Raw genomic sequence first — 19,777 nt, 5'->3', positions numbered from 1 at the left:
ATCGTTTGAAATTAAATTTGATAATGAACTTTGTACTGAAAGCGAAATGAAGTGCGAACCAGGTCGCAGTATTTTGTTTTCGTTTTAGACACCAGAAATTTCTATATTCAGAATATGAATCGGTTTGGTTTATAAATATAGAAGTTGTCAATAATTCGACTAGGGAGACATTTGTCGGAAATTCACCATACCTTTAACCTTCGTATAAGAGCAAATAATTCGTTGAGCAAATTTCATGGAAATCGGATGAACAACGTAAAAGTTACGAAGAAACTAATAAACAAGCATTCTTTTTTATATATTGGATACTTTTCCTTTATTTTTCCTTTATTTTGCCTTTATTTTTCCTTTATTATATTTGAACACAATTATCTTTAAATATACTATTTTTTTTCGCTTTAAAAAAAATTTTGTTCCATTATGGAAAAATTCAAAATCAAACTGAGCGCAACTCAATCACCAGCGCAGCTGGCAAGCAAATGCAATTAAGTGATAGAGTGAGCGAATACTGTCAAAATGAGTGACATATTATTTAATTAAATATTGATACAAAATAACGCTAATTCATTTGAATGTGGAATATCGCTAATTTTTTAATTTTTTATTTATGACTGATCAGATAATAATTTGATGAAAAGAAATATTTGATGGCATAAAATGAGTATATATTTATTTTTTTCATTTTTGTTTTTGGTTATGCCTTTCGTCACTATCTAGCAAATCAGTGGTCCAAGTAAGCACTTATTTTGACAGTTATATTCAATATGCGCTGCTAAATTGGCATGCAAAGTGTTTTAACCAAGATAGGTATATTTACATTTGCAATCGGAGAAAATTTATTAACAAAATTCAACAACTTAAAAATCATTACGCGCGCATAAAAATGAGAGTCACTTCTATCTCAAGGCTTATATGAGTAAAATTACAATACTCAGAGTAACCTTCGTGTAACTCTCAAAACCCCTTTACGTTCTAAAAATGGCGAAAATAATGTGGAGTTTCAGAGGCATACTTTTTCAAAACTGAAGGTGGTGCGAGTATTGCCGTCAATGGTGAGCAGCACAGCTAAATGACTAGCAACTCTATAGCTTACCAAGGCAATATTATTTGTGTAAGTGATAAATAGTTACAGAATGTCAGGACTACATGTCATAGCTTGCGAGACCATAACTTTTTATTGGTACTAACTTTTGGTGACTAAATTATTTTAAGAAGTGCCGCAATCAACGGGAAGCCAGCTACGACTAAAGAGCCAACTACAACGAACTGACCCAATCTTAGCACAGAATGTATGACTTAAGGCCGACTTTAACAGAAACAGACTGCTTTATCGGATGATTTTTAAGAAGAAAATTAAGTTGTGGTACCGATAACCGATATCACACCTTAAATCCGCACCAAGCAAAATCCCTACTGGGAGGATACAATCGTAAAAGATTCAAATATCTTAAAATTAGATTGGAAACGAAAGGGATTAAATATCTCATAAGCCTCCGTGCAAACCAACTGAAAACGCTCATAGACATTCTTACTGGTCATTCATTCCAGACTGCATAATCATCTGAATAGAATCGGAATATGATCTAATAACTCCTTTGTACTCTGCAATCTGCCTTCAGAAACAGCATCACACTTTTTTGAATAAGATGCTACATTGAGAAAAAAAGTATGCATCTCGGATTGATATGGCCAGAGAGAGGTACAATCTCTTATCCCAGCCCAGTAACATCCTAGGTTAATTGAAAGATCTCTGTGTGGAAGAATTATTGTGAGGAGTAGAGGGCACAATAAATCTTTCGATCGAAACGGTAGCCTCTAGCTATATATGAATCTATGTGTCTATCTATTTATCTTTCTAGCGATCAGCTCGAGATTATTAATAACTTTCTTATTTTTGATGACGCGACAACGGCTTACGCGATTTTGGCCAAGTTTAACAAATCGAGCCAGACGTTTATTTCTAGTACTAACCGTCGTCAGTTGGAAACACTAAGTAAAGATAATTCCTTCCTTACCTGATCTTTCCAACGCAGAGTAGGTAGTTCTGTTCCTGCTGATACCGCATCGAATACTTTCGGAGTTGGGGCGTTTGTATCCATTCGGACGACATGACCCAGCCAACGAAGCTGCTGGATCTTTGATCGCATGTGGCACTTACCGCTGCTAACGTGCAAAGGTTCAAAAATCTTCCGCAGAATCTTTCTCTCAAACATTCCAAGGACACCTCATCGGATGTTGTCGTGGTAGAGGCTTCTGCGCCATAAGTTAGAATGGGCATTATGAGAGACTTATAAAGTGTTAGTTTTGCTCATCGAGAGAGGACTTTATTACTCAATTGCCTACTTAGTCCAAAGTAGCTCTTGTTAGCAAGAGAGATTCTACGTTCCTAGAAAAATTACGCAAAGCCTCGGATGAGAATTGCTTACTCTAATTACACAGTCCTGCGAGGTACAGTTTCTAAAACGGCTATGGGTGTTTCTTGAAGGTTTTTTTGTGTTGAAAACGAATATGACCTTGAAAATGCTCCAGCACGTCAGGATTTTTGCCAATTTGAGGTTAAATAGTCAAAAAATGCAGATTTTGGCCATTTTAAAAAATTTTTTTGAGCAAGGTAAAGTTTTTTTTTTAATTTTCCACAACGGCATCGCAAAGTACTACTCTTCAGCTTTAAAATCCATTTTTAAAAATATTTTTGCGATTAATATAAAAAAAGTTGAACTATTTTGAATTCGCCCTTTACAGGGGCGTTAGAGAGTTTGAAAGGTTGAATTTGCATATCTAAAAGTCTCCAATTCAAAAGAGAATAACTTTTTTTATATTAATCGTAAAAATAGAAGTACTTTGCGATGCCGTTGTGGAAAATTAAAAAAAAACTTTACCTTGCTCAAACAAATTTTAAAAAATGGCCAAAATCTGCATTTTTTGACTATTTAACCTCAAATTGGCAAAAACCCTGACGTGCTGGAGCATTATCAAGGTCATATTCGATTTCAGCATAAAAAAACCTTCAGGAAACACCTATAGCGGTTTTAGAAACTGTAAAAAAGTGATAATTAGCAGGCCTGTGTTATTAATAACAATTAAATGACAGAAAAACTTCGCAACCATTTTTGTAAGAATCGAAATGTGAATACTTAGTTTAAGTCTGCTGATAAATAATACAATATTAAGCCACTGGAAAGTTGCGCAGATTACTCTCATACCCAAGCTATGGAACCGCTGAATTTGGTCTCTTCTTATGGGGCGATAAATCGCGTGCCTGTAATTTCAAAACTTTTCGAAAACCTGTTGCTGAAAAGGCTTAATCCATTGATTGCACAGAGGACCCTTATAGCCACACACATCAATTTGGATTTCGCAGACATCAATCCACTATTGGTTACTGATATGATTTTGATATGGTCTGGCATGAAGGTCTATTATATAAGCTTAAAACGAAGCCGCTGCATAGTTACTGCATCCTCTTAAAATCATATCTTCAGAATCGAGATTTCCTTGCCGAAGTATACGATGAAACCACCGACCCCCACCCAATAAAAGCACAGAGAAGCATCCTTGGACCTATATTACATATACACCCTGTTTACAGCAGATCTTCCCTAATGGACAAACACAGATACCGCCACACGCAATTCTTACTCAATGTCCTTTTTTTTAAATTGCAACTAAAAGTAACATTGAATGTTATTTTAAAATGACAGATTGTAAGTAATAAATGGAGTTACAAAAACAAAAAAAAAAAAACAAAAAAGAAAACATAAGCCATAGTTTTATTTACCCGACAGGAAACGCGCGGCTGTGCAATTTGAGCCAGGTGCGAATAACATCATAACTGCCCATAAAAGAGACACATAATTCATAATCAATTTCATGTAAGTATGCATGTGTGTGAGTATTTTTATTAATTTTTGTTTTTTATTTTTATTTTATTTTTTTTTTTTTTGCTATTTCTTTCCTCTTTCGCTGTGGCAATTATAGGCGTATTTATTAAGGCGTCGCAAATGATTGTGATATATTCGTGCAAATTTCAATAATATTTTTGCCGCAAAAGAAAGAGGAAGAGATAAGTAAGCACATTCGCTACGGGCCACAGATTGTCACAGAGTCACGTTTTTCAAGCGAATTTTATTTATTTATTTTTTTACTCAATACTCGTGTGTGGGTACCCAATACGTAATTTTTCTGTCAGAATCGATTTTGATTATACCTTAATTGAGTCGCGTGCAATTTATTTGGTTTTAAATCATTTTTTAAACCATTATTTTGTATAATTGTCATTAAATTTATAAAATGTTATTAAAAACAATAATTTTCAAAATTACTTTTAATATTAACTGGTATATTTTCATTAAGCGAATTATTCTATAGTATACAGAAATATCGCTAAGTTATTGCTGCCAACAACATACGGTATACTAATATGGTGGCCGGCTTTAGATAAGTGATATATGAAAAAAAACCATGGTAGATGTACAAAGAATTGCCAGTCTTTGCATTTGCGGGGTCCATTCGCGGGACCACACCCATAGAGGCACTAAATATTACGCTTAACCGATTACCAATAGAGCAATTTGGCAAGCAAGCAGCTGCTCTCAGATTAAGAGAAATCGGTCTACACAGAATAAACCACAGAAAAATTCCCCTGCATTCCTGTTACAACGGATTTCTGTAAAGCCAAGGGTATCAACTTAGATAAATCCCTCGTCACAGAATTTTATTCCAAAGAGGAATGGAATAACGAGCTTATTGTTAGAGAAAATGATCTAAACGTCTATATAGAAGGCTCGCAGGCTTAAAGCAGACAACAGAGTAGGTGGAGGGTTTACTCCGATAAATTCGAAGTTAGACAATCATTTCGCCTACCTGATCATTTCCGTGTATTTCAGGCGGAAGTCACTGCCATAAAAGAGGACTTACGGTAATAAAAACGAGAATATTATTCACAAATGAAGTCTTCATATACTCGAACAGTCAAGCCGCAAAAGTGCTAGAAGCTAAACACACACTCGCATAAAACAGTCAAAGGATGTTTTAAACTTCTAAATGGCGTATCAAAATACACCTTATTTGGGTGTCAGACCACAGGAATATAGCAGAAAACTGCAAGGCAGATGAACTTGCTCGAATCGGTGCAACGCGTGACCTCCAAGTGGATAAGACGCTAATTCCTATGTCTATAGCCAATTGTAAACTACTCACAGATAGGAAAATCATCAATAAGGTAAATACAAGTTGGCAAAACCTCTCAACATGCGAACTAAGCAGACAAACATCGCCGAATTGGAATAGCGGTCGAACAAAAATCTTGATAAGATTTAACAGAGAAGCTATAAGGAAAATGATAGGGGTATTAACTGGTCATTGTCTAATAGGCAGCCATGCTAGAAGATTAGAACTCACGTACTTCAATTTCTGTAGAAGCTGTCGTAATACAGGAGAAGAGGATACAGTCAGACACATTTTAAGAGATGACATTTTTAACTGATGTAGCGGACATAGCGCATCTAAAACTAACGAAGCTTTGCTCGTTTATTAAAGCTATAGGGTAAGGATAAGTTCCAGTGGTATCACAATGGAACTATGAAAGGTCTAAGTATGTCATTGCGCCAGCCACCCTACCTACCTACCTACCTACCTATCTATTGTTTCCAAAGTGATTTTCGGAAAATTTCCTGTAACCGCTGATTCAAATCTATTCCGCTTCCAGAAGAAAAATAAGAACTTAATTTACTATACGAGGGTTGCTACTATTATTTCTGGCCTAACAATGGAAAAATGAATCACAATGGGGCCCCAGACCTAAATGGATCCCCTCGGGAGTGGCCCCTGGAGAGTGGTAACCGCCGTAAAAATGGAAAATTAATATTGGTGGCTGAAAACGATTTTATTGTTTTCTAAAATATTACCAAAGATGATCAGTACTCTTTCGAAGCACTTTGGTAAGTCGCGTTTATAGCGCGCTTTTTATATTATGCGGGTCCAAGGGGAACATAAATTTTGTATCACGGGATGATTATACAAAATCTTATTGATGCTCATCATACTAATCTCCATGGGAGCCTCAGGTTCATTGTATGTGGCATGACCTGCTATGTGACCTTGCTCAATTATTTTCCACACAGCATCGATATTTGTGAGCACCAAAACTGAATTTGGACGACCTTCCCGGAATTCGAAGTGAACGGCGACCAAGATAAATTCATTGTACAAGTTTTTACGGTGCTAATGGATGGTATCACCAAACGATTGAAAGTTTTTTCTAATAGCGGCCGTCCCTCAGTCGTCTGGTCTCTGAGAGTATTTCTGACATGAAAAATCATATAATAAAAACAACTACCTGCCGTTTGGAGGCGGCATAAAACTGTAGGTCGCTCTGTTTGTAGAAACACCAAGAACAGGAGCAGAAGCACGGCCAAACACCCAACCAAAGGGTGTAAGCACTAATGCTGTTTACTCTATATATACTGATTTTACTTCATAAAATATTTTTTTACCTGGTACTTTTATGCATTTTCTCCATATAAAGAAAGCTCGACCATTGTTGTATGTGGAAGAAAATACGGAACACCATTAGGAAAAAAAATTGTCAAAAATCAGCGCGATGTTGAGCCACTTGAAGCTCGAGTTTTTATTTTACCAAAGTTTGTTATTTTATTAGTAAATGTTTTATATTAGCACTAAGTCAATAGTCAATAAGAAATTTGTATTTTTTGACTACAAAATTGAAATTTATAATAATATATATTACATAAATAAATAAAAAGCTCGAAATTTTCATAAATTCAAATTAAGAAGTGTGAACGTTTTTCTTAATTTTTATTTTTCGATTTTGCACGCCGTTTGAAACTTATATGGGTTTTAAGAAGAATTAATTATATATTTTCGAAAAAAATAAAAGTTATAATTAAATAAGAGACAAATAAATTGTCAAAAATTGCCAATATGTTCTGTGCTATAGTTACTTAACGCAGTATGTAGACAGTTTCTAAATTTTCAATCTAAAAGTTTTTAACGTTGAAGATTTTTACGGTACGGCTATCAATTCTCCCTGGTTTAGTTTCTCTCCCAACCTATTTTCGTTGCTTTGCTTTTATCGTGCTTTCTTGATTTATCACAGTTTGCTGTATTGTATCTGGTGCTGTTCGTAATTAGAAAAACATATTTTTATTTTTTGAAATTTGCGCGTTTGCCCTCTACGCTTTAAGCGCTGCACACACTCCTTTCTACTTCTGTTTCACCCGCTTTCACACCCATCTACTTTGAGTACTATTTGTTTGTTTTATTCGCTAAAACCGCATTCCATTTTTCACAGCGTTTTTAATTGCATTCAAACAAATTACTTTCTTCCTGCCTTTGTCTACATGTCAATTGGGGTACCTACTTATATGCACCTCGAATGTAGCCAGTATCTTGGCATAAAATTGGAAACAGGTAGCGCTTGATAAGACTTTATTTTGTGCTATGAAGAAAACGCTGCCTGATTTTGTTTTGTTTTTGACTACTGTTCGTCAAGAAGCTATTTTCAGCTATCAGTTAAAAATTTTCCTTGCCACGAAAATTTTTTCCTATCACCAATGAAAAAAAGTTAGGGATTGAAAGCAGGAATTTGGCTTTTGTGAATGGTGTTGCTTAGAAGCAAAAATTTACCAATAAATGATTCCATATCAAGGTAAGTTTGGTTATAATACGAAGAAGGTTAGGAAACTAAAAAAAAATTAAAAAAGAAAATAATTCATTTTTAGATTTGCTTATTGTTGAAAATTTTGGTTTATAGTTCTTTTCAGTGAAATATTGTAATTTCAGTTATTTTTAATGTTTGAAAGTTTTTTTTTATTTTACAAGATAAAATATATATACTAAATTTTTTTTTATATAAATATTTTGGAAAGCAATTTTTTTGTTAAGCATTTTTTTATTGCTTAAATTTGGGTTTATAGTTGTTTTAAGTGAAATATTTTGAATTATTTTTAATATTTAAAAACTTGTTCCTATTGTTTAGGATAAAATATACTTTTAAAAAGTATATACAAAAAATTTTTATTTTTAGTTCAAAGTTTTGTATTGTCATTTTTACCCGATGAGAGATCATCTAAATTAAATACTTCCTGATACCTGCTCTCAAAAGTACTTTAAAGACATTTTTTTTGGAAATATAACATATTTTTTTGTTCAAAATATGTTAGTGTTGAGTATAATATTTTTATTTTATTTTTAACATTTAAAAACTTTTTAGTTTTCAGGATAAAATATATATAAAAAAAATTTTTTGTATATTTTTTGGGTAAATATTTTGTAAAAAAAAAATTTTTGTTAAACATTTTATTAGGGTCTAAATTTTAGGTTTATAGTTGTTTTAAGTGAAATGTTTTGAGTTATTTTTAATATTTAACAATTTTTTCTTATTTTTTAGGATAACATATGCTTTAAAAAAAATTTTTGTTTGGAAAAAATTTTTATTTTTAGTTCAAAATTTTTTTTATTGTCATTTATACGCGACGAGAGATCATCTAAATTAAATACTTCCTGATACCTGCCATCAAAAATTGTTGCAATATTTTCGTACTATCAGCTGATTTTGATATACCATTTAAACGAAGAGATAATTTATAGGTGACTCTTACCGTGCAAAAGTACACTCCCTGCGCTCGTGCATTATCAGCACATTTTTGGACACCCTACGATCAAAAAAATATTTTTTTTGAAAATTTCATTTTCCATTACATTTCTTACGGAATTAAACAAAGCACTCGAACAAATAAATTTGACATTTTTGCATTTTGCGTAACTTAAAGATATACCATGAAAAGTATTCAGTGCTTCCAATTTTTCTTTTGGCGTGGTAATTTACATATTAACCCATTTTCATTACAACTACTTTGGTATTGAGATTTGCCTGCCATCAAAGCCATCGAACTGACCTTTCTCCGTTGCCAATTATATTTGTTGTTTTACAAGCATTTTCGTGTAATTATTTAATTTTTATTGATTTGCCAATTGAGCTTACAACCTGTTTAGATGATCTTCAAAAGCAAAATTTAAAATAAATTGCAGCAGCAATAAAAGTCACTAAACAAAATTGTATAGCAACTCATGTTTAGTTGTTTATTTTTCCTCTGTCCAACACTTGAATTCCCCTTTATGCAAATTTCTATAGATTTCGCATGAAACGTTTTTAATTAAATATGCGAAACGTGTGTCTTCTTCCACACATTGGACCGCCGTCATGCAGCGCGGCGTGACTCGTCACCGTTGTGCCAAACGGCTCAACAACGTCCGCTTGGCGGTCCAAGGTGCATGAAAAAAACATTGAGTCATTCAACTGCGACGACTGATACTACTCAAATATTTAACTAAGAGAAAAACAAAAACAGTCTGATAACTCACTAAAAATATGTAGGCATAGGTGTATGCATACTGTACATACATACGTACGTACATGTATTTGAATATTTAGATATGTTTGCAGTTATTTTTAGTCAATATTCTTGCTGAATTTTCGCATAGAATATGAATTTATTCAAATTCGAATCAAATAAATCATGACATTTTTCTATTGAAAGTCAAGTATTTTGTATAGTATTTCTTGCGCAATATTAAAATGATAGTCACAAAACCACAACCCAACAAATAACCATTCTTTGGAATGCTTAATATTTTGCCCAACTATTTCCTTGGTTTTAAAATTACTATGCCAATGTACACCTATTTTCGGTAGTAGCATTTTTAGTTATGCTAAAATGCTGTTATGCTTGGAGTTCAGTATCTTTTAAAATGCTGTTATGGATGAAATTCTGCTATGCTTAAAATTCTGTTATTTTAACATGTATTTGCGCGCACGTTTTTGTAGTGAGAGCGCATTCAACACACACTGCACAAATGTGTTTGCGAGAAAAGAGCGAATATACAGTGCAAATGAGGTCAGTAGGAAAAAAACAAAGTGGTCAGCGACCTTTGGTTTGTGGAAGAAACAGTGTGTAAATTAGACTAGACCTTCATTTGATTCAATAAAAATTAGACTGTACATATTCATTGTGACTAGATATTAGAAATAAAAGCACTAGATGTGTACATATATATACACAGAGGAACAAAACTCATTTAACGGGAATTTAATTCTTACTATGTAAGGTTTTTATTATAAAAATATTTCTTTTTCATAAACATTGTATGTTTTTAGAAATTTTCACCAGTCTTTAATAAATACATGCACTGAAAAGTACCGGGCCTAACACATAGATGGCACTAGTTTTACTGCATTCACCTCTTTTTCAATTAGTATTAACCTGTAAAAAATTCTTGATATTCTATTCATTTGTTCGTGAGTTACTGTGTTAGAGTGGCGCTACTTTTGTTATTTTCAAAACCTTTTAAAACCTGAATCAAAAAGAATTTCGTGTTTTAATTTTACACTGCTTATTGATGGATAAAAATGCCGTTCAAGAGAAGCAATGACTTGAAAAGTGTTATGGGGACTCTGCTCCATCCGAAACAACAGTAAAACGATGGTTTGCTGACTTCAACCGTGGTCGTAGGCATTCCATGAAGCACAACGCAGGGATTCAGTAGAGTCCAAAAGAGGCGGTAACAACAGAAAACTTCACAAAAAACCACAAAATCGTTTTGAATGATCGAAAAGTGAAGTTGCATGAGTTAGCTGACATCGTAAAGATATCAAAAAAAGGCGTTGGCTTTCTATTGCATGAACATTTGACTATGAGAAAGCTCTTTTCAAAGTAGGTGCCGCATTTGCTCACTGCACAGTGCCTGCCCCGTGTTACAAGTCAATCGAAGAAAAGGCAAAACTACATGAACTGAACTTCGAATTGCTCCCACATTCACCAGATTTGACCCCCACCGACTACTGGCTGTTCGCAGACCTAAAAAAATGTTCACCGGTAAGAAATTTCGCTGGAATGAAGAGGTTGTCGCTAAAACTGGGGCCTATTTCGAGGCAAAAGATAAATCGTTCTAAAAAGTGGTATTACAATGTTAGAGCGACGCTAGAATGATTGCGTTTTTCTTGATGGCAATTACGTTGATGAAAAAAACTTTAACAGAAAAAAGGGGTTTTCTTTGTTAGGTCCAGGACTTTTCAGCCCATGTGGCCTATGTATGTGTATAATACGAACGAGTCACATATTTTTTCTCTCTATGTCAAGATCGAAACGCCATTCAAAGTATTGATTCTTGTTAACACTATTCAAAAAATTTGAAATTAAATAAAAATTATTAAAACTAATTAAAAATCATTAATCACTAAACTTCAATTGAGATTACTTAAATTTTCAATCATAGCCATCCTTGTAATATATCACATAATCCTGTGCCAATCAGACAAACCACCGATTCAAGTATCGAAAATAACATAAACGTAAATGCATTCAAAACGAACCAATTTAATGAATTTCACGCGCTGCTCAACCCAATTATGCAAAAATCTGGGCGTATGCGATTACAAAATCTTATAATTAGCTTCGTTTAGCACACGTGTATGCAATTCTTAATAGGCTTATGAAATATATAATTAATTAATTTAAATGAGAGCTTGAGCCATTGTGTCATTGAATTAAATTTTTTTGTTGAATCAATACCAATACTTAGTATCCACAGCGTGCGCTTTAGTGTCAGTGGACTGCCCCAGCGCATATACAGTATGTCAAGAATGAATTTTGACATAGGAAATAAATTCAATTTTTCGACTTCAATAGCAAAAAACGGCACTCTTTATTTATCTTTGACTTTTTTGTACTGATTTGTATTCAAAAATAAATAAAGAGTGCTATTTTTTTATTGAAATCGAAAAATTTAATTTATTTTCAATGTTAAAACTCATTCTTGGCATACTGTAATTCTGATCAGGCTTATGAAATATATATAAAGTTTCCGTGGTGTGCGCGTACAAACCATTTGAACTCAGCTCTGCGCTCTCTCTGCCTGTTAGCCTGCTTGAACACAACATAGGGAGAGGAAGGTGCAGTTTACTAAAAGCGAAAGTGAACTTGCGGATAGCTTTAGTTACATTTGAAGTAAAAATGTTGCGTTCTTATTCGAAATTAGGAAATTATAAATATTAATATTGTCATCCTTTTTATGATTATCACGTAACTGCGTAAATATTTATAAAAACTTTTTAATAAATGAAGCATATGTATGTATGTAATAATGAAAAGTTCTAAAGCAATTATTTTTGCTCGTTTAAATAGAAAAAGAAACTTCCGAAATCGCTTACCCATACATCGCATCGACCAGATCGCGTTCCCATGTCATTAGTCGCTTCATTTTGGCAACTACTGTTTCCGAGCGCGTTAACGTCGCCGTGGTGGCAAATTTGTTGCCGGTATTGGACAGAGTAAACTGTACCGTGATTGCGATAAAAGTTACTTGGCGTTGATCAAAAAGTACACGCTGGTGTACTTTTTTATCGTTGCTTAGAGCTGAGCTTACTTTTGCTGTTGTTGTTGCCGCTGCTGTTTTTGGTTGTTTTGTAGCGTTAATATGTTGCCTATTTGCACAGCTGCCACCACAATGAGATTACGAGTATTTGCGTTTGATATTTTCAACTTTATTTTTAAAATACACTTTTTGTGAAGTTACTTAGGTATGAATTTTCTATTGTTTTGTATGATTAGCTGCAAAAAAAAATTATTGCAAAATAGAGCTCAGTTGATTTTTCTTTATGTGACAATTTTCCTTGACTGCTCGACTGGTTAATTGTGCAGTTTTACTGCTATTTCAATGAGAATTATTTTCAAAACTTTTATGTGGCAGTAGTTGTAGAGCCTTTGTTTCTATGTTGCTTGTATGCGTGTTTGTATGTGTGTGTGTGCTTGTGTTGCTTTGAAGTTGTCATTTACTACTTTTGGGTTAGATCAATTGCGTTTTTTTATAACGAAATTTCAATGCCACGCTTTGGCTTTGTTATTGCAATGCTATTTTTGTTGCCACACAACATGTGTTCCTTGGCTTTGTGCTAAATTTGTTACTCGTTCTAAATTCCTTTTTTTTGCGTTTTTTTTTTCGTTTGTTTATTTTTTTGTGTATGTACTACTGTGTCCAAAAAATAAGGTGACATTTGATTTTAAACTGCGCGCTTTGAAGGATTAGGAGAATTCTTTTTTTTTTTAGGTTGGTAGTACTGTGAGTGACATCTATGTCAAATTTCATGTGAAATATTCATTTACTGTTTGAGATACGCGTCGTTTTGTGAGCTGCTAAAAGTGAGTTTCTCGTTTTTTGCAATGTCGAAATTTGTTGAGCAAAGAATTTGCATTAAATTTTGTTTGCGGAATCAATTTTCGGATACGTTGAGGATGGTGCAGAAAGCCTTTGGTGATGAGGCTATGTCTAAAAAAAATGTTTACAAGTGGTATAGTGAGTTCCAAGCCGGTCGTGAACGTGTCGAAGACGAAGAGCGTCCTGGGCGACCATCAACCTCAACTGACGAAGCTCACGTCCAACAAATCAAAGATTTGGTGTTGAAAAACCGTCGATTAACGATTAGAGACCTTGCTGATGATGTTGGCATATCGAAAGGCTCAGTCAATACCATTTTGAAGGATGTTTTGGGCCTCAAGCGCGTCAAATCTCGACTGGTACCGAAAACATTGAATTTTTTGGACTCGTAATTCGTGATCATTTCATCAAAAACTCAACCCATATCGTTCCGCAACCACCGTATTCACCTGATCTGGCACCGTGCGACTTCTGGCTGTTCAGCAGGCTCAAAAGACCGCTCCGGAGACACCGTTTTGACACGATAGAGGAGATTCAAGCCGCAACGAAGACGGAACTGAAGGCCATCCCGGAAAGTGACTACAACCAGTGTTTCGAAAATTGGAAAAACGTTGGCATAAGTGCATTGTGTCGGGAGGGGATTACTTTGAAGGGGATGAAATTGATTTGGAAGAATAAATAAATAATTTTCAAAATAAATACAATGTCACCTTATTTTTTGGACACAGTAGTATGTACATAAAAATGTGCATAAGTGTATGAAAACTTTGCTGCCTTGGCTCTGACGCGTTCGTTGACTCACTCCTTGCGCTTTTTTTTTTTTGTTTTTGCTTTTCTTGTTTTTTTTTGGCAGCAATTGCTAAGGTTTCTTTTAGGGTTGCTGGGCTTTGAAGTGCATCGCTTATTCAAAGAGAAAAGTGCAAAACATTATGTTTCGCTTTTAAGTATATATTTTGAATTATTAAGGGTTTTTAAGGGCTTTTGTTTTGGTTAGCAACCAGTTTTTTTATTTCAGGTTTCTGCGGGTGGAACCCTTAAAAGAAGCGAATTTTTATGCGACATGCAGCGCGGTGTAGTAGGAATGAACCCCTGACATAGGTCGGCGAAGGAAAATAATTTTTATCACAATTTTTGATGTTCGAAAAAAAATATCAACGAAAAAAAAAATATTTTTAACACAAACACACTTACACTTACATACCTGCATAAAATAGGTACTATGTGAAGTTAGCAATTGCGTGTATAGATACGTATAATTTAAAAAACAAAGAAAATTAAGATGTTAAAAATAAATAAACAAAAAGTGTGCACATGACAGATGTGAAACTTTTAAGGCAGACAAAGAAAGAGGGAGAGACTCGAGAGAGAATGAGAGAGAGGCCAAATAGGCGAAATTTCCAAAAAAATTCTATCTAACAATATGTTGCTCTCTTTCACTCTACTATAGTAATATGGCGTTAGTGTTGTACGTTTACGTGTCACTCTCTTTCTCTCTGTTATATTCTAACGCCTTGTATATAATATATACGTGGTTCTCTCTTGCTCCTACAATACGAGTAACATCGTACGACTTACAGCCATAGCGTAGGAGTGGGAGAAAAGGCGAAGGACCGCACAAAAGGGAGACGTGAATAGCCTAAAGTGTATCTGAGATATATATAAAGTAAAGCTCTATCTCTCCGTTTCCTCTACGTTATATCTTTTTTCTCTCTCGCGGAACGAAAATGCCCAAAACGTTTCACGTTGAACTTTTACTCTCCATTCTCTCTCGCCCATCGACGCCTAAGAAGTTTCACTTCAATAAAAAAGGTTGTAATTAAAAAAAAACCCCTCGGTGAGTAATATTCAAATTTGCACACACCTATTGGTTATTCTTCTTGGAAAGGCAGGGGACCTTGGAGATTGTTTAATAGAGAGAGTATTGGAGTTCCCTTGAGAATATGTGGTCTACTCCTGGAAAGATAGGCCTAGCGTCAACTCATCGAGCGCTGGGCTGGTGCGCAAACGTGCAAAGTTGCGAGATCCTCCTATCCAAGGATAAGTCGGAGGCACTCAGGGGGACTTCCAAGGCTAAGAAAGCCGCAGGTCTCGAATTTGCTGGGTATCCTACCAGGTATTGTCTGGAGAATGAAATATAATTATCTTAGCAACTTCTTCTCAGCTGCCCTGCTCTTGTACCCTGGCAAAATGGGTATCGCGTCAATTCACCGAGCGCTGGGTTAGTGCGCAAACGTGCAAAGTCGCGAGATCCTTCTGGCCAAGGGTAGATCGTAGGCGCTCGAGTGAACTTCTAAGGCTAACAAAGCTGAAGCTCTCGAATTTGGAGGGTATCCTTACCAGGGATTGTCTGGAGGATGAGTTGGAATTATCTCAGCACCATCTGTTCAGCTACCCTGCTCTCGTCAGACTAAGACTCGGACATGTGGTTTCTCACTTTTTCGCTACACCTGTGGATACAGCAGGTTGGAATATCACACATCAGGTGAATTTCGTCAGTAGCTTTAAGCAGTTAGCCAGGTTTCTTGTCTAAGACTAGACACTCGGTGGCCCTAGAGCCCATTGCATGTACTTGATTTCCATCCGTTAACTACTTAAACTACTTAGATCTTTCGAAGAAGGCAACAAGTCCCTCCAGTTAAGTATTTTGCAAATTTTGTCCTAAACCCTTTCTCCCTTTTTTCCAACTGTTTGGTTCTCTTTCCTGGGTTTTGTCTGTATTTTGATGGACCAATTTTGATTATTTATCCCAGTGGGCCGCTCACGTGGGCAGTCATTTATACTATCCCTATCCTATCCTATTGATTTTAACTTGGAACACAGTAACCCAAAAATTGAAAAAGCTAATCAAAAGCATTTGCAAAGTTAGAGCGATGCTAGTGGACGGCAAACTGAGATACCTTCCATATTCTTAATGATTATGCATTAGAACTCTTACATGTTCTGTCAAAGACTCTGTACTATGCAAACATCGTCATGTCAGTCGCTTTTAAGACACAATCATTTTTTCAATGCCTTCAAGCACAAACATTTTTTCAAAAAGCATTTTTTCTTTTATTTTATTATTAGTTGGTTCAGAGGAGTTTTGCAGTAGCCCAAAAGCCCCGATGTCACTCTATGTGGCACCAAGTATTTAAAGCAGTCTGACTTACCGGTGAGGTTCGTTTATAAGGCCAAATTTATTTTTATACAAAATCATTTGAGTGCATACCCATTGGAGTGCATAACCTTCGACTGCGAAAAGAATATGATTAAGGAAGTGATCGTTGGTCGACTTTCGGCACCAATACACCCATTTTTCATCTTGACTCCGTCAGTTATACAAAATTTTGTACACTTTGTCGATAACACAGGTCTACCTATTTTTTAATACGAAACTGGTTTCCGATGTACGAGTACATATGTTTGTGTACTGAACACAATTCTGTGGCCAAAAATGCCTACCGTATCATTGTTTTGATTTTGGAATTTGAGGCAAAATCTATAAAAACGTCTTTTTGGTGGTTTTAACTCTATTTTCCTCGGAAACCTGACGTAGTATTCTCTGACTCTATTTTATTTAAACAGCCTCACAGGTGGTAGACCTGGAGCTAAGGCCCAGCACAGATATCAAGCTTGTATCCAAGCCCATTTTGTGACTTCCGCGCTCAATTTGAAAGGTAAGAACTGACTACACTCCTAATAGTTCCCCATACTTATTATTCTACAAACAAATTAAATTCAATAAAAGCCTCTGGTTTTTATCAGATTTTTCCATATCTGAACCGCTGTTTAGCAAAATGTTGTCTTAAATTTAATTTAAAATTTTATTTGTTAATTTATCAATTTGGCAGTACAGAAGTAGGCCAAAGTAAAAAAGCGGTCTTTATAACCTGTTCATCTTTTTTCAATAAATTGTGTTTTCCAAGTGTCAATCAAAAAGTTAAGTTAAAAGTTAAAATCATTTCAAAATATTAACCTTAAAAAAAATTAAACAAGTTAAAAATTCAACACCTGGGTATTATTAAAGGAGTTTAATATTTCAAGTTCACTACAACCAGACTGCACTGTATTATTTAAATGCATATTTGTTACTCCAATTTTGCTGTTGGTTTGTTTTGTTGTTAATTTGATTTTGCTGCTTTCGTAATTATTTTTAAAAATTTTATGTTGCTGTACTGCGGTTTTTTTAAAGATAAGAAAACAATGCTGTCCTTGTTTTCGATTTTAGAACACATTTAGTGCTTAAACCATCACAACTTTTTATTAGAGTATCGAAGCAGCTCTTCTAGCGCTATTTGTGGTTGTTTTTGTATACTTGTATTTCCTTTTTACTCTTTCAATCTAATTGTTGTCGCGGATTGGCATAGTTATGATCGCTGTTGTTGTTGTTATTGCAGTTTTCTTTCTAAACTTTTGGTCTTTATGTGCTTTATGCAATCTTCATACTTACAATAGCACAGATCGCTGTTGTTTTTTGTGTTGTTGCTGCTGCTTAATATTTCCTTGTTACTGGGCTTGATTAACTTATCTTTTATTAACTTATCCGTTATTATTACTGCTTTATCAAATTGAGATTTTGTTTCAGGTTGCAGTACATACACATTCTTTTTCTTTAAATTTATGTATTGGTTTTCACGATTTTTTGTTAATATTTTCTTAACACTTCATTCTCTTTCAACTTTTTCTAATCAACTGTCTTTCATTCACTTTAATTAAATCGTATTAACAAAATTTTTCTAGACATTGCCTATACCTCTGCACTCTTGCAAGCATCACACTTTTCCTTTCACTACTTAAATTTGGGAATACTCTTCTTCGACGTTCACTATCACTAACCGCACGTTAATTCGCTATTTAGAAAACAAAAATAAATCTGTTTCGTATCAAAGAAAAAACGATCTTAAAGCGAATATGCGAATAAGTGCACTACGCTCTCGCAGATAGTAGCCGTCAAATGGCACAACAAATGTGCGAGCGCGTTGAATTTAAAAAACAAAAATATGTTAGTCGCCGGTGATGGTATTCGCAAGTATTTATACACACTTTACTTTAAAATCACCGCGTTCGCATATTTATACATTTGTTAATTTATGTACATGTTCATATATTGTATATTATGCTTGATATTATTTAGCTTCAACTAACTGAGCAACTGTATGCCGAGTTGTATGTAGTTGATTGTTTATAGATAATTATTGTTATTGTGTGGACAATTTTTTATTTAAGTCTTTATTGTACTCTCGCTCGTACTGCATCGCTCGCGACAACACCAAAGCACTCACCGTCCCTGAAGTAAACGAACACAACACAACAAAGCTTCGCTGCCCATCGTAGTGATAGCAATGCGGCAAAATTCGATTTGCCGGTTAGCGAACCCCCAGCCCGTTCGCCGCAGCCGGTGCAGGAAACCACGAAATACTCTGTACTCACTCTGCTATAGAATGTTTTTGTTGTTAGCTGCTTTTGTAGCGTTGTGGTTGGTTAGTTGGGGAGTTCGCTGATGTGCTTGTTATTGAATGACTGTGTATTGCGTGTTTTTTTTCGTTTTTTACGAGTTCACTCAGCGTTCTCAGCGCGCTCTTGCTGCTGATGATCGTACACTCTTCGCTGTTGTTGGAGTAACAATTTGCAGCTTAACATATCCCCATGCATATGTATAAATATGTATGTATGTACGCCGCTCGTGATGGTGTTGTTTTGGTTGTTGTTATTGTTTTTGTTGGACTGCAGTAGTGATGCAGATACTGTGTTGTGTCTTTGAGTTTTTGTTTTCTTTTAATTTTTTATCAACGTGCTACTATATTTTATTGCTTAAAATATTTTTTTTTTTAATTTTCTTTTGTTGTACATCTACTATTGCTATTAGCTCGATCTAGTTGAACTGAACATTTGTGTTATCGGAAAATGTTATTTAAATTAGTCGTACTGCAAAAACAAAGATAAACAACTAGAACGCCACATTAAAGTTAACAGGCTTAGAAAACCTGAAAGTAACTAAATTTTTCAACTGTTCTTCTCAAGTTAAAATAATGTTTATGCTAAGGCCAAAAGGTGACTTTGTACTTTTGAAGTAAAGCGGAATTCAGAAATCATTATTTATTGTAAAAACATACTCATAGTTTAGGGAACTAAACAATCGTATGGACATCTAAATATATCTGAAAATTTTAGAAAATTTCGATTTGATTTTTCCACGCTTAAACAAATTTCTTCGATTTGGTTTGTTGATTTTCGATCTGAAAATTTCGAAGTTAATGATTATCAAATACACTGGTCGAAAATGTTCGCCGTGTGACTGCCATATAAACTAACAGTAAGAGTTCAGCTTAGAAAAACTGCAGAAATGGGATGAAATCAAGCCCTTTTAATCCATTAGCGCCCACTCACATGTTTGTGTACTTCCGCTGGTTGGATATTTTAGTAATTATTTCGTAAGAAAATTTTGAAATTATTTTGCAGGATAAAACATAGCAACATAAAATAAAAATTAGCCTTCCGATTTAAAAAAAAAAATCGATTTTTGAAGGTACTTAAAAATAAGTCCAGTCAAGGAAGTTTTAATATT

The 19,777-nt window shown here is 34.7% G+C and overlaps 1 protein-coding gene across 1 annotated transcript in view; it reads right to left on the bottom strand.

The window, feature by feature from the left end:
• Positions 1–12,611, bottom strand: part of LOC129239984 (G protein-activated inward rectifier potassium channel 3) — a 104,861-nt gene extending 92,250 nt beyond the window's left edge. The window contains exon 1 of the mRNA XM_054875521.1: positions 12,230–12,611. Within this exon, the coding sequence (XP_054731496.1) occupies positions 12,230–12,279 (50 nt within the window). The 5' untranslated portion in view covers positions 12,280–12,611. The remainder of the gene's footprint in view (positions 1–12,229) is intronic.
• Positions 12,612–19,777: the final 7,166 nt, after the last annotated feature.

The sequence above is a fragment of the Anastrepha obliqua genome, chromosome 1 (genome assembly GCF_027943255.1).
Source record: "Anastrepha obliqua isolate idAnaObli1 chromosome 1, idAnaObli1_1.0, whole genome shotgun sequence".
NCBI lineage: Eukaryota > Metazoa > Arthropoda > Insecta > Diptera > Tephritidae > Anastrepha > Anastrepha obliqua.
This window is presented reverse-complemented; position numbering and strand designations above follow the sequence as displayed.